General features: G+C 50.5%; 1 protein-coding gene across 14 annotated transcripts in view; it reads left to right on the plus strand.

The window, feature by feature from the left end:
• Nucleotides 1–13,307, plus strand: part of ARHGAP26 (Rho GTPase activating protein 26) — a 476,857-nt gene that overhangs the window by 167,825 nt on the left and 295,725 nt on the right. For all 14 annotated transcript variants that reach the window (XR_002342097.1, XM_013987610.2, XM_021085444.1 and 11 more), the window contains exons 7-9: nucleotides 4,529–4,633; nucleotides 6,047–6,176; nucleotides 10,260–10,360. Coding sequence is in view for 13 of the 14 variants with exons in the window: in XM_013987610.2 (XP_013843064.2) it covers nucleotides 4,529–4,633; nucleotides 6,047–6,176; nucleotides 10,260–10,360 (336 nt within the window). In the remaining variant the exon portion in view is untranslated. The remainder of the gene's footprint in view (nucleotides 1–4,528; nucleotides 4,634–6,046; nucleotides 6,177–10,259; nucleotides 10,361–13,307) is intronic.

Below are 13,307 nucleotides of genomic sequence, written 5' to 3' on the forward strand. Positions count from 1 at the left end.
GAGCCAAGGTAGCGAGCAGTTCCGTGCCAGCTTGGACAGAATGGAGGTACCAGAGGGATTTGAAAAGCAGAAACCCATTGTGGTTGGCAGATGTTTTCCAGGTCATCAAGGCAGGTGTCTGGAGAGCTAGTGAAATTTCTGTTCTCGCGTTAGAATGAAGAGAAGGTGATGGGCACTTGGCCTGAGGGAAGTTGAGGCAGTGGGCTGAGAGGCTGGATGCAGGCCTGTATCCCTTCGCTTTCCTGCAGAAGCTCTTGTTTCGGGACACACCAGTTGATGGGCAGGGAGTGGCCGGAGCTGTGGACCGGGGAGAAGAAGCAGCTCCTGGCCAGCTCAGTGTTTCTCGAAGTTTCTAAGGAAACCCCAATTCTCAGGCTCTACCCTAGACTTGAAATGTGGGGGTGGGGCCCGGTCCTGAGCCCTCCTGGCAATTCTGCTCCACTGACCTGAATTGCCCACAAGGACAAGAAGTAAGAGTCGAGGGTATCAGCCGAAACCGGTCCCGTTCTGTGTTAGTAATAAGCTAATAAGCGCTTTACCCACAGTAGGTGGTTCTGTCCTTATCTCTGGGGGTAGGTCCTGTCTTTGTTTTCAGATAAAGAAATGGAAGTGCATTTATTTCTTCTCCAAGGTCACATCTCGTCAGCGGCAGAGCTGTAATGGTTTGTCCCTTCATCTCTATGAAACATCATGTGGCTTCTTACAAGTGGAAAGGAATCCAGCAAGAAATCAAGTGACCTAAATTGCGGGGTGCCTGGTGCGGGTTTTCACATGTTGGGGTGCAGTCAAGGGAACCGTCCAGCTGTTCAGGGAACCTCCAAGTACATTGGCTCTGTTCAGCTGCTTTTTAGAAAGTGACTTCAGGTACCAGGATGTGGTTGCCTTGCAGAAAAAAGAAACACAATTTTAGTGTGCCAAGGAAGAGGAATCAGACTTCGGGTGTTTGGGGCCCTGGAAACCTTCATTTTCTTGTCGAGAAAGTAAATGTTCTGGAGATGGGCATTGCACTTAATGACACAGTGGCTTCCTGAAGATAAAGCCGCGTTCGGTCTGTTCCCTGAGTGTTCCTAACTGAAGGTTACCTAGAGCTGCCGAGAGCTTGCTCCACATTCGTCAGGCTCCACAAGCTGAGTTTTGCCTCCTGAATGCTTCTGGATGTCTGCTTTTCTGTCCTTTCTCAATGCTTCTGCCCCGCTGCAGGCTGTCATTCTTTCTCTTGGGTCAGTGGCATCCTGTCCTGACACTGTCCCCACAGCGTCTCTGCCGACATGTCCCCCTGAGGCTCGCTGTCTTGCCCAGCAGCTCCGGCCAGCACTCCTGGCCTAAACCCGTCACAGAGATGCTCTGTCTTTCCCACACCCCACGGAGGAACAGGTGCAAAGGAAGGTCTAGGGAGCTGCCTGGCGACCCTGGCCAGCTCTTCCTCCCCACGCTGGCTGCCGCCTTCTCTTTGCTGTGTGAACAGCTGGGTTCTGGTAGCTGCTCTGGCTGCTGTAACAAAGCACCACGAGCTGGGTGCCTCAGCACAACGGAGATACATTAGGCCATAGCTCTAGAGGCTGGAAGTCTGAGGTCAAGGTCAGCGGGGCCCTTGCCTCCCCTGAAACCTGTAAAGAAAGAATCTCTCCTTCCGTCTTCCTAGCTCCTGGTGGCTGGTCAGCGGTGGTCAGCATCCCTCGCTTGACCGAGGCACCGTTTCAGTCCTCATCCTCACTGGACTGTCCTCTCTCTGTGTTTGTGGCTCTGTCCAATCCCGCCCCCCACCCCATTTTAAGGACCGATTGGCTTTGGTTAGGGCCTACTGGGTTTATGCTAACTTGATTGCCGCTGTACAGACCCTGTTTCCACGTGACGTCACATTCCGAAATACTGGGGCTCATGACTTCCTATCTTTGGGAGCATAGGGGACCCAATACAGCCCATAGCAGTAGCTCTGTTCTATGCACGGAAACCTAAATTTGTCAGATAGTCCAGAGTGATGCAGCCACCACGAAGAAAGCAGTTATGTTTGTGTTTATGATTATTTTAAACATCTGTGTTATCATCTAGGAAATAGGAGAGAGATTTTTCTTCCAGTTGTGCTCAGAGGACAACAAGGATGGGAAAGGAAGAAGGCCAGGCGAGGTGGGAAGACCTCTCTGTCCTTGTTTCCTTGGTCTGCTGTCGGGGGAGGAAGCCGGGGGACGTACTGGCTTCTCTTACCTGACAGCCAGGTGAGAATCAGCAAGCGCTTCTCCGGGGGTACGAGCAGAGGCGTTTCTCTGAGGCAGACAGGTCCTTGGTCGCGGGGTCCTTCTCTGGGCCTTGCCCCGCCCCCTGAGCTGTGGGCTTTGATTTCCCGCATTCAAAGCTTCATACACTGTGGAGGGGGTGAGTGTCAGGAGGTGGGGGCAGAGAGGAAAGATGCTTTGAGGGGAGCAGGAAGGGGGGTGGGCCAAAGATGACAACCCCGAAGGCATCACTTCCCGTAGGAAAGTGGACAATCGGGCCTGATACCAAAGGAAGTGAAAACCCAAATAAATACTCACCACGCTCTGCCTCTGGAGCGCTCGGGTGCACGCCCAGGTGGCATCTTCGTGAGACAGCGAATTACCCGAGTGGGAGGCCCTGCTGACTGTGAGTGAGGGACACGCCAGGAGTTAATAGGAGGAGTGACTTATCTTCCGCATTATTCTTCCGTCGAGGGTGACTCAGTGCCTTGGGAAGGTGACAGGGCACGGCCTCCAGGGACAACGGGGGGGAGAGAGAGAAAGGACGGTTGTCCTTGTGACTGCCGGCCCCTAGATGTGGCAGAAGAGCCACTTCTTGTCCATGGCTGAGCCATTTGGAAGGCAGAATATGGGCCTTGTGCTCAAAAGTGTCCTTTACAGAGAAGACGTCCAAAGACTTTGAAGGAGAGAGTTCACGCCTGGTCTTTGGTGCCTGTCTGTGGCTTTGGTTCCTTGATGTAGGTTAGGGATGCATCGGTGATGCCACCCGGTGCTTTTATAGCCGGAGGACCCAGCAATGCCTTTGAGGCTCTTAGGGAACAGACACTCACTCCAGAGCCAGTGGCAGCAGGAAGTCAGGGGACCGTCTGGTTTGAAGCGGGGTGTGGTCCAACTTCGCAATGCAGACCCTCTTTGATAAAGTGGGCTGGGCCTGTGGCTTTGTCGGAAGACCGCTCTCTCCTCTGGGCTCCGCTGGGGGAGCAGGTGCCTCGGTGCTTTCACCATTCCTGCCACAGCCGAGTGTGCGGACCTGTCACGGCTGTGATTAGCCCTGCTTCTTGGGAGAGCTGGGTTAGAGGCGAAACTTTGTGAGCCTATGTTCACAAAGTAAAGGCACCTTCATTGAGGGGCTAGCAAGAGAAACACCCCAACATAAAGCGAAGCAGCTGCGTCTTGAGGTCACACGTGTTTGAGGCAGCGCAGAGGGCTCCACGCAGATGATGCGAGTTGGCCTTGAGAAGTTCAAGTGCCCGTGGGGCCAAGTCCTCACATGTGGTAGAACTGGGCTTGTCAGAAAGCGAAGGTTCTGGGTCTTCAAGCCTTGTTCAGGCTTTAATCGTCTTCCTTCCTTTAGGTGGAGATTTGGGACCGAGACAAACTGTGTAGCACTTAGGAGGCCTGGCAGGGGAGGCACCAGTGAGGTTTCCACACAGGCACCGGGAGGACAGCCCGGGCACGGGGAGGAGAGACCGCAAGGACGTTTAGTTGGCTTGGAGAAGAGAAGGCTGGCAGGGGCCCGGGGTGGGACGGGAAGGGTTTTTAAGTATCCGAAGGTGTATTGTGAGAATGGGGGTGAGCAGATGCTTGCACTCTTCACGGAAGACAAGACCAAACAGGGAGTGGACTCACCTTTGGCCCTGAGGCTAAAGCACCTTAACGGGAAACCTGGGACCACGGGGTTATTGTAACAAAGGGATCCAGAGTGTTCGCTTTTGCATAGTTTAGGGAAAGTGCAGAAACACACTTGAGCTGACGTCCAACATGGATAATTGTCTTTGATCTGCTTTGCCTGTTCGACTCTGCTTGCTCAGGACGCTCCAGCTTCCTTTTTCCTCCCTCCCTTGTGGGTTATCAATGTAACTACGCCCTTTGGTATGAGAACCTGGTGTTATGAATACACCAGAAGGAGACTGACCGCGTTGGAGCCCTGGTCTTCGGTTTCTGAGGAAGTGATTTTCTTAGAAGGGGCGAGGCTCTCAGGGTAAGAGCTTGTTGGGTGTTGTTGCCAAGGAGACGTGGCTTTAAATCCTGGCTGCCACTTACTGTGTGTTTTGGGGCAAGTTACTTAACCTCTCTGGATCTACTTCGTTATCATTCCAATGGAGCAAACCGTAGTTTTCATTTCATAGGTTGTCATGAATGTGCAGTGAGACACAGCATGTGACGTTCCCGTGCCTGGCGTTTAAGAAGCGCTTTGTAAACGATAGCTGTTATCGTTCCTTTATTCTCAACTCACACCAGGGCTGGGAACTCAGGTCAGCTCCGTAGAACCTCTTGAACCCGCTTATGTGAGCCCTGTCCTTCTGCCTTCATTGCAGCTACTGGCTTTCCTGCAAGGCCTCTTCACCTTCTATCACCATGGGTATGAGCTGGCCAAGGACTTCAGTGACTTCAAGACGCAGTTGACGATCAGCATCCAGAACGTGAGTGGCTGAGGGGCCAGGCCTGCCTTCCCTGGTTAAGGAAAGGAAAAAACACCCCAGGAGTCTGGCGGCAGAGATCCCTTAAACAGACCGACATGCAGGTGGGGGTAGGGGGTGGGTCTTGCGTCTTGCTTGGTTTCCACGGGCAGCGGGGCGGGCCTTTCCAGGGTGCGTGGTGGTCCCGGGGGGAGCGTCATCCCCCCCCCATTATTTCAGAGCGCTATTTATGTTCCCGGAAGTGCTGCTGCCGATTGTGTTTAAAGCTGTAGCGCCAGAGTCAGAATTTCCTTTGGCAGTGAGAGGCCCAGCCCTGCCCAGCCCAGCCTCCCTCCTGCACATCGAGCTCCGGGCCACACACACCTCAGAGAGCGTGTCCAGGGCCTGGGCGTGGGGCACACACGCTGGCCTCTGGCTTCAAGGATGCGCTCCGTTCGCCTCTCGGCGAGGCTGCCAGGAAACCCAAATCAGTGCGCCTTGTGCCCTGTCTCCTCTGCCCGGTTTTAAACAGCAGGACCTGTGGGTGCACAGAGCCCTGCTCAGGACTCTGGCCAGCAGTCACGGGCTCCATCCCCTCCTCACTGGGTGACGGGGCCCCATGAGGCTGCATGGGGTCCAGGTGCGTCCCTGGGGGTGGGCCGTGTGCTTTCGGAGGCCCACCTTGCCCCCTCCTGGTTCTCTGTGTCGCCTCTGGGAACAGGAAGCTGCAGAGTCCCGGAGGAGCTTCCACTAAGCGTGGCTTCCCCTTGGGCGGGCTCCTCCGAAGGCAAACCCTCGAGCGGAGGTTTACACGAAGCGGGTGCACAGGAAGCAGGGTTTGCAAGAAGCGAGGGAGGAGGGCAGAAGCTGAGCGGCGAGCTGGTTGTGGAGAGGCCTCAGTTGTGGCCATGGGCCTCCTGGCGCTGGGATGGTCCCCCCCCCCCCCCTTATGGCCCTTGGCTTTGCCTGTTTCTAGGCTGCCCGGGGGCGGGAGCGATTGAGCCAAGAAGCTCCATTTGAGGAGGGAGCCATCAGCAAACAGGTGGAGAAAGGGCATCTGGGTCCTGAAAGAGGAGGAGGGCAGGCCCCCCTGTGTAACGGCTCAGTTGGAGTTGCCCGGGATGCTTGGTGCAAAAGCACCTTTCTGGGTTGAGAGGCCCTAAATTGATCTCTGGGGTGAGGACTGGCCGCTTGCATTTTCTGCCAGTTCTGCAGGTGGTTTCCATGGTGCCCACCAGAGTTTGAGGGTCATTCCAGGATGGGACTTGAAGACCAGCGTCTCCTTCTTAAAAGTGGACATTTGCCACATGCCTAGACGGCTGCATGTTCCCCGCCTGGGTTTAGATCTGGGGATTCTGTGGGCTGATGCTCCAAAGCGCTAGAGAGGGGAACATGGGTTCATGGCTTGGATTTGAATGAAAACGCCTCTCATCCTAGACAAGAAACCGCTTTGAAGGCACCAGGTCGGAAGTGGAATCGCTGATGAGGAAGATGAAGGAGAATCCCCTCGAGCACAAGACCATCAGTCCCTACACCATGGAAGGGTACCTCTACGTCCAGGAGAAACGTGAGTGCCGGGCTCGGCCGGCGGCCCCTTGCCCAGGAGCGGGAGGGTGTGTCCATTCGTGCCTGGCCTGGGGGACATCCTTGGAAGGAAGAGGGGGGTCCTGTTATAAGTCGGTTTCCTCCGGGAGAGATGCCATTCCAAGGGCTTGCCTCCCTCCACGCGGCGTGCTCTGTTTTCTTGTCCCCGGGAATTTTGCAGCCTGGAAATCACTGAGGCTCTGTGGTGCTCCCTCTCTCCCTGGTGTCACTCCACTCTGTACCCTCAGTTTAGCTTTATCTGCCTCATCCTTGGCAGAGAGGCCTTGGAAAGGGCTGGCATGCTGGACTGTTTTGTCCTATCCTTTGGTAGACTTAGCAGTTGGTGATTTTATTTGTCTGTCTGTCTATCTCTCTGTCTCTCTATTTTTTTAGGACTGCACCCACAGCTTATGGAAGTTCCCAGGCTAGGGGTTGAATCGGAGCTACAGCTGCTGGTCTACACCATGGGCACAGCAACGTGAGGTCTGAGTGCCTCTGTGACCTACACCACAGCTCATGGCAGTGCTGTATCCTTAACTTGCTGAGCGAGGCCAGGGATTGAACCTGCATCCTCATGGATACTGGTTGGGTTCGTAACCCTCTGAGCCTCGACGAGAGCTCCCTGGTGATTTTATTTTTATTTGAGACTTGTTTCATCAAGACCCAAACAATCATGACCTAGGCCCTTGCCTTCCTCGCCTCAACTCCCGTCATCCCCACACTTAAATTTTATGCACAGTAGACACAAAAGCTCACTTCAAGAGCCAGGGAGGTGCTCCCTTGACTTGCCCATAGGACGTCAAAGAACGAACTGCGAGGTGCTGCCAGCCCGGGGTTTGCAGTGATGGCTTAGATTCGCGTGCTGGGCTGTGGCACTTCCCAGACTTAACTCATGCGCCAGGTGCTAGAGATGAAAGAAAATGCCCTGGTTTTCTCTAATAGATAGTTCTCCTGGTCATCTCCCACCTGCGCCTGCTGGCCGGGCGCTGCTGTTTTGGGATTAGTCAAAGATCTTCACCCCAGAAGCGTCCTCATGGAATAAAACACTTCGTTTCGGGGACTCTCCTATTTAGGGATTACTCAAAAATTTGGGCTTGGGCTTGAAATTGGTCCCTGGTGTCAGCGGTCCATAAGGGCATTGGAGGTTGGAGCATCAGTTGTGATGAGACTTTGATGTCCCTCATTCTTACAGATATGAGCTTGTGAAGGTCTGTGAGGCATAGCAGCTACTTTAGTTGTGTGTTATTCTTGAGTAGATGGTGATTGTCTTCTTTGCCCAGTGAGAAGATCAACCCCAAACGTTTTTTTTAAGTCGACTTGAAAATAAAATTTTTTAGGGCTATAAAAATCCAGTCCAGGGTCCACCTGTAATAATGAACTTACTAATATTGGTCACTTGCATGTGAAGTCCGTGTGGGCACTCACTTTACCTGATGCCGTTTTATTCATGCTCTTCCAGCATCGATGTCTTGAATGCCGTTAGGGCTGCATTTTGATGCTCTAACACAGGCGTCTAGAGCACATCGTTGGGATACGGCTCTTTGTATGGACATGTTGGTAACTTACCATTTTGAAATCATCTCACATTTACAGAAAAGTTTCAAGGATAGTGTAAAGAACAACCATATGACCTGGATCCACTTTTTTTTTTTTTTTTTACCATTTTCCCACAGTTAGACAATTTTTCTCTCTTTGTAAGAATGTGTGCATATCACACACACACAGTGTAATTTTTTTCTGAGCCTTGTGGGAACAGGTTGGATCCATCACACTCCTTGACTTCAGTGTGTATTTTCTCAAACTGTTCCTTTATGTAACCACAGTTACGCATCCGGGAAATGTAGCATTGATAAGATATTTAATCTAAATGATGTTCCAGGAGTTTGCTCTGTGGTGCAGTGGGTGAGAGATCTGGTGTTGCCACAGCTGTGGCATAGGTTGCGACAGTGGCTCAGATTCGATCCCTGGCCTAGGAACTTCCGTGTGCCTTGGGTGCGGTCCAAAGAAAAGAAAAAAAAAAAAAAAAAAGAAATGACATTCCACATTCCTATTTTTGTCAGGTGTCCCAGTGATGCTTGCTTTTTTTTTTTTTTGGCTTTTTTAGGGCTGCATGTGGAAGTTCCAGGCTAGGGGTCGAATCAGAGCTACAGCTCCCTGCCTGCACCAGATCCGAGCCACATCTGCAGCCTACACCACAGCTCCCAGCAACGCTAGATCCTTGAACCCACTGAGCAGGGCCAGGATCCAACCTACGTCCTCACAGATACTAGTTGGGTCCGTTTCCTCTGAGCCACCATGGGAACTCCCCCAGGGATGCTCTCACAAAGCATTGGTTTTCCTCCAGTACACGCTCTTATACAGCAATTGGTTATCTTATGGCAGCGTCAGCCTCCTTTAATGGAAAACAGTTCCGCAGATTTTTCTTGTCTGAGATGCCTGACGTCTTGGAAGAATATAAGGCCGATTCTTTTATAGAATTTTGTTCTTTGTGGGTTTGTCTCGTGTTTCCCCATGATTGGATTCAGGTCCTCCATCTCCGGCCAAAGCCTACCTGAGTCCTGCCGTGTTCTTCCTGGGTACCACATCTGGAGGGAAGGCTGGCCCTCTGCCCTCCCTGGTCTGGTGGAGTTGCCTCCCTCCGTCAAGGCACCGTCTGCTTTTCCCACTGGGCAGTAGCTGTGTTTCCCTTGTAACTGATGAACAGTCTGGGGAGACGCCCTCAGCCTGGGTCCTTCCTTCGTCAGACGTTGCCCGCCGTGGCGTTAGCATCCTTGGCAGCCCTGACTGAGCTGAGCTTGACTGTGCTGGCTGCACAATGACGATCGCCCGGCTTTGCCCCACTCTCCCCGTTTCTTAGTTGACTTTCAGTGTCGGGTAAAGAATCATCCCCCTCTTCCTCCCTGCCTCCCTTCTTCCCTTTCTTTTATTCTTTCTATCCATCCTTTTTTCTCTTGTCAGCATGGACTTAGAGGTTCCCATTTGTCTTCCTTAGGCTAAATCCATTACTGTCATTATTTATCACGTTGGCAAGGTGTTCAGGCTACAGTACTTTGGGAGTCTTTGTGCTGTCACTGGAATTCACTCTTTCAGCCACAAAAAGACGGTAGCATGCTGTATCTTCATTTGTCCCTGATGCTGCAGTGTAGACACTTAGGCAGTTGCTTTTTAGATCTACTGAGCGACATCCAGCACTCGCATTGGGCTTTAACACCCTGAAAAATACCTATTAAATGTCGTCTTCATCTCTTTTCATGTTAGTATTGTTTTATAACCATATCTGCCCTGTGATCGCTGTCAGCATCAGGACTTGTATAGATTGAGGTCCTTGCAGGCTAATAATGCCAGTCATGCGGCCTTTCTCTAATAGTATTTATTGTTCAAAATACAGTAACTGGCCAGGCACCAGGCGAAATCAGAGGCTGTTAGAATTTGACCGTAGGGCATTTTTCCCAAGGGATAATTCTGAGGGACACACTCCTTAGATTACATTTGAGTATTTATAGTTACTTCCGGTCCACATGTCTGGTGTCTGAGTTTTCCTTGTCTGCTTTTCAGATCTTCTTGAGCTCTGCTAAAGTAAAAATTAGAGGTTTGGAAGTCGGTCAGAACCCCTGTCTCTCTGTGTACATGGTCGCAGCGCGGCTGTGTGGGAAGCATGATGTCATCGCACCAGATGGGGACGGTGACAAGCCCTTGGAGGCGTCTGAGTTCTTCCTCGCTCATCTTTCTCCTGTCAGAGGAGAGGAAAGAGACTTCAGATGGAGATTGATGATGGGAAAGTGAATTAATTTCCCCAGGGAACCTCTCCTTCCCGTATATTTTAAGACCCGCTGGATGCAGCATTTAGTGGGAAAGAGTCTTCCGTGGTCCCTGGGGAAAGCCCTGGGTCAATTCCATTTCCAGCTGGTGGGATCAGATTTCTGCCTGGTCCAGTCTAGCCGGTGCGGAGAACATATTGCCCCTAGAAGCGTTGTAAGGATGGGTGAGCCCTGAGAGTTACTGGTGTGTGTTTTTGCAGCATGCTGTGGACGTGTGGAAATGTTTTATGGGGCATGTTACCTTGCAGGTCACTTTGGAACTTCCTGGGTGAAGCACTACTGTACCTATCAGCGGGATTCCAAGCAAATCACCATGGTACCATTTGACCAAAAGTCAGGAGGAAAGGGGGTGAGTTACCTTGTCAATTTCATGTTGGATTTGCTGGGTTAATGTATGACAATTAAAATGCATGTGTGAAGGGACACCTCCAGTGTTCCACTGTCATTTTTTTTAACTTTTATGTAGTAGTTCTAGGAGGCATGGCCCCCCAAAAAGTAAATCAAACAAGATGATTATTTTTAGCTCTCTTGGGAGCTGCAATGAAGAAAGATTCTTGTATTTCACATATGTACAGTGTTAAGGGCGCCTGATATGTTGAGATGCTAGAAATGCGTGGATGACCTCGTCCTGTGAAACTGATTCTTGTCTCTCTCACCCGAGTCCTAGAGGGCTGCCCGGTGGCAGTTGGGATGTTCCAGTTAACTATGGCTGTGTAACAGATCACCCCAAAATGGAGTGACTTGGAAGACACTGTTTTTATTGTTCGAACGCTTTATCATAGTGATTATGCCTGTATTATTGTGTGATTAAATCTAAATTTTATTTTCTTTTTAAATTGAATTTTATTGGCGGAGGGTTGACTTACAGTGTCGTATTACTTTCAGGCATACAGCAGAGTGACCCATTCTTTTTTCCCGTACAGGTTCTTACAAACTATTTAGCAGATTTTCCTGTGCTGTGCAGCAGGTTCTCGTTAATCGTCTCTTTTATACAGCAGTCATTTTAGTATTTCTGACAGTTTCTGTGGGTGAGGACTTTGGGGAGCCTTTGGATGGATGCTGTGGGGTCACTTTCTCATGTGGGTGCAATCAGAGAGGGGCCAGAGCTGGACCTAAGGGTCTGAGCAGCTCTGGACTGGTCAGCTATAGCTCTCTTCCTTTTGCTTACCTCCTGTCTCCTTTTTCTCCCCCTTGCTCTGTGTGGTCTCAGGGCCTGACCCTCTGGCCTCTCTACAGGGCCTAGTTTGGGCTTCCTCTCAGCCTCAGGGAAGCTCAAGGTTTCAAGAGTTCTTACAGACGCAGCAACAAACGCAGACCCTGTATGGCCTTTGAATGACCTGGACTTAGCAGTCATATTGCTTTGCGTCGGCCTGGTGTGTGGGCTGGAACAGTCACAAGAGCCCACCCAGCTTCAGTGGGAGAGGACATAGACTGTCCCTTGATGGGATGAGTGCCCCCCGGTGTCATTGCTCTGGAGAGGGTGGGGATGGAAGGTGTTCCTGTGGCTGTCCTTGAACCAGACAGGCTGCACCTGCAGGGTCACTGCTGCTGGGAGCTCCTGGCTGTGCCCCGACGGCTCACCCTTTGTCAGGGGGCACTCAGTCTGTCTCCATTTCCTTGGTAGGTGATCTGTCTTTTCTCTCTGGCTGCCCATAGTATCTTCCTCTTCTTCTTCTTCTTCTTTTTCTTCTTCTTCTTCTTTTTCCCCATTGGATATTCTGCATTTCATTATGATGGTCCTCTCTGTGACTTTTTTTTTTTTTTTTTTTTTAATCTGTTCTGTTTAGGTATTTTGGTCTTTCTGGATCTGAGGATTGGTGTCTTTCAGCACTTGTGGAAAATTCTCACTGATGATCATTTTGAATTTTGCCCCCATTCTTTTTGTTATCTCCTCCTGGAGATATTTAAATATCTTTACCAGACATTATATTTTTCATTTCTTTGACTTGCTGGGCTTCACTCTGGATAAATTCTCTGGTTCTATCTTTATTTTAAATAACTCTTTGGCTCTTTGTCACATCTGTTGGTAAATGAATCTTTTCTAAGCAGTCCACTGCTGGCGCTCTTCTCTGTTGTGTGTTTTGTGCACCCTGTCGGGTTTGCACAGTGTAGGCATCCAGGGTGGGTCACGAGCCCTGGCTCGGAGGTCATATGCTGTCGCCATTGCTGTGGCTACCTCCCATGCTACCTCTTGCTCTCTGCCACTTCCAGCCTTTCTTCCTGGCTGGCTTTTCCTTAGGTCACGACATGGGAGCTATCAGCATCTCTGGCCTTCCCTGTATCGAAGCCAGAAAAGCCATGGCTCTATTAATATGTCTTCTCAGGGAAGGAGTTGAAATGATCTCAGGAAAACAGATATGTGAAAATATCAAATCTAGAGAAATTACAGAATTACGAGGACTATTAAGAACCTATGTTTAGAGTTCCTGTTGTGGCTCAGGGGAAACGAATCCGACTAGGAACCATGCAGTTGCAGGTTTGATCCCTGGCCTCACTTGGTGAGTTAAGGATCGGCATTGCTGTGAGCTGTGATATAGGTCACAGATGCAGCTTGGATCCTTCGTTGCTGTGGCTGTGCTGTAGGTCAGCGGCTACAGCTCTGATTGGATTCTCAGCCTGGGAAACTCCATATGCCATGGGTGCAGCCCTAATAAGAAACAAACAAAAAAAGCAAAAAAAAAAAGGAGAATCTATGTCAGTAGGTGTCCCCTGTTGTTCATAAAATAGAGTTTTGTCTGCCTTTCTGGGGTTGTATCATAGTCCTTTTCTAATTCCTAGTGCTTCGAGAAATCAGCCTCACTGGGTTATTCTCTCACACAGTCTTTATGTTGGGGGAGTTTATCTCGTGCGGTCGTAATCTTGAAGGAAGAACTCTCTTGTATTCTCCCTACTCCTCCTTTCTTATCACACTTGAAAGTGAACGGCAGAGAGCAGCAATGGTGGGTGTTTGGGACTCCTTAGACTTCAGGGAGATGTTGGGAAACACCTCGCTGAGTTGTTAAGAGGTGTATGTGCTTCACTCTATAAACTTCTTGGGACAGAGCCGGACGCATATTAGAGGCTACTGTATTAGGAGCTTGATGTTTTACTCAATAATCACTAATTTGTCATAGTTGGATTTTTTTTTTTTATATATTTTTCTAAAATATTGTCCCTTGTCATCCTGTTTGACCCAGTTTTTCTCCTTTGCCAAAGAGGACATGTGAGAGTCAGAGAGAGAGAGTGACTTCTAAGGCGGTATGAAGAGTGAGTGGTTAGAGCCAGGGCTCAAACCCTGATTTCGGAGCCTGCGTCCC

The sequence above is a fragment of the Sus scrofa genome, chromosome 2 (assembly GCF_000003025.6).
Source record: "Sus scrofa isolate TJ Tabasco breed Duroc chromosome 2, Sscrofa11.1, whole genome shotgun sequence".
In the NCBI taxonomy this organism is placed as follows: domain Eukaryota; kingdom Metazoa; phylum Chordata; class Mammalia; order Artiodactyla; family Suidae; genus Sus; species Sus scrofa.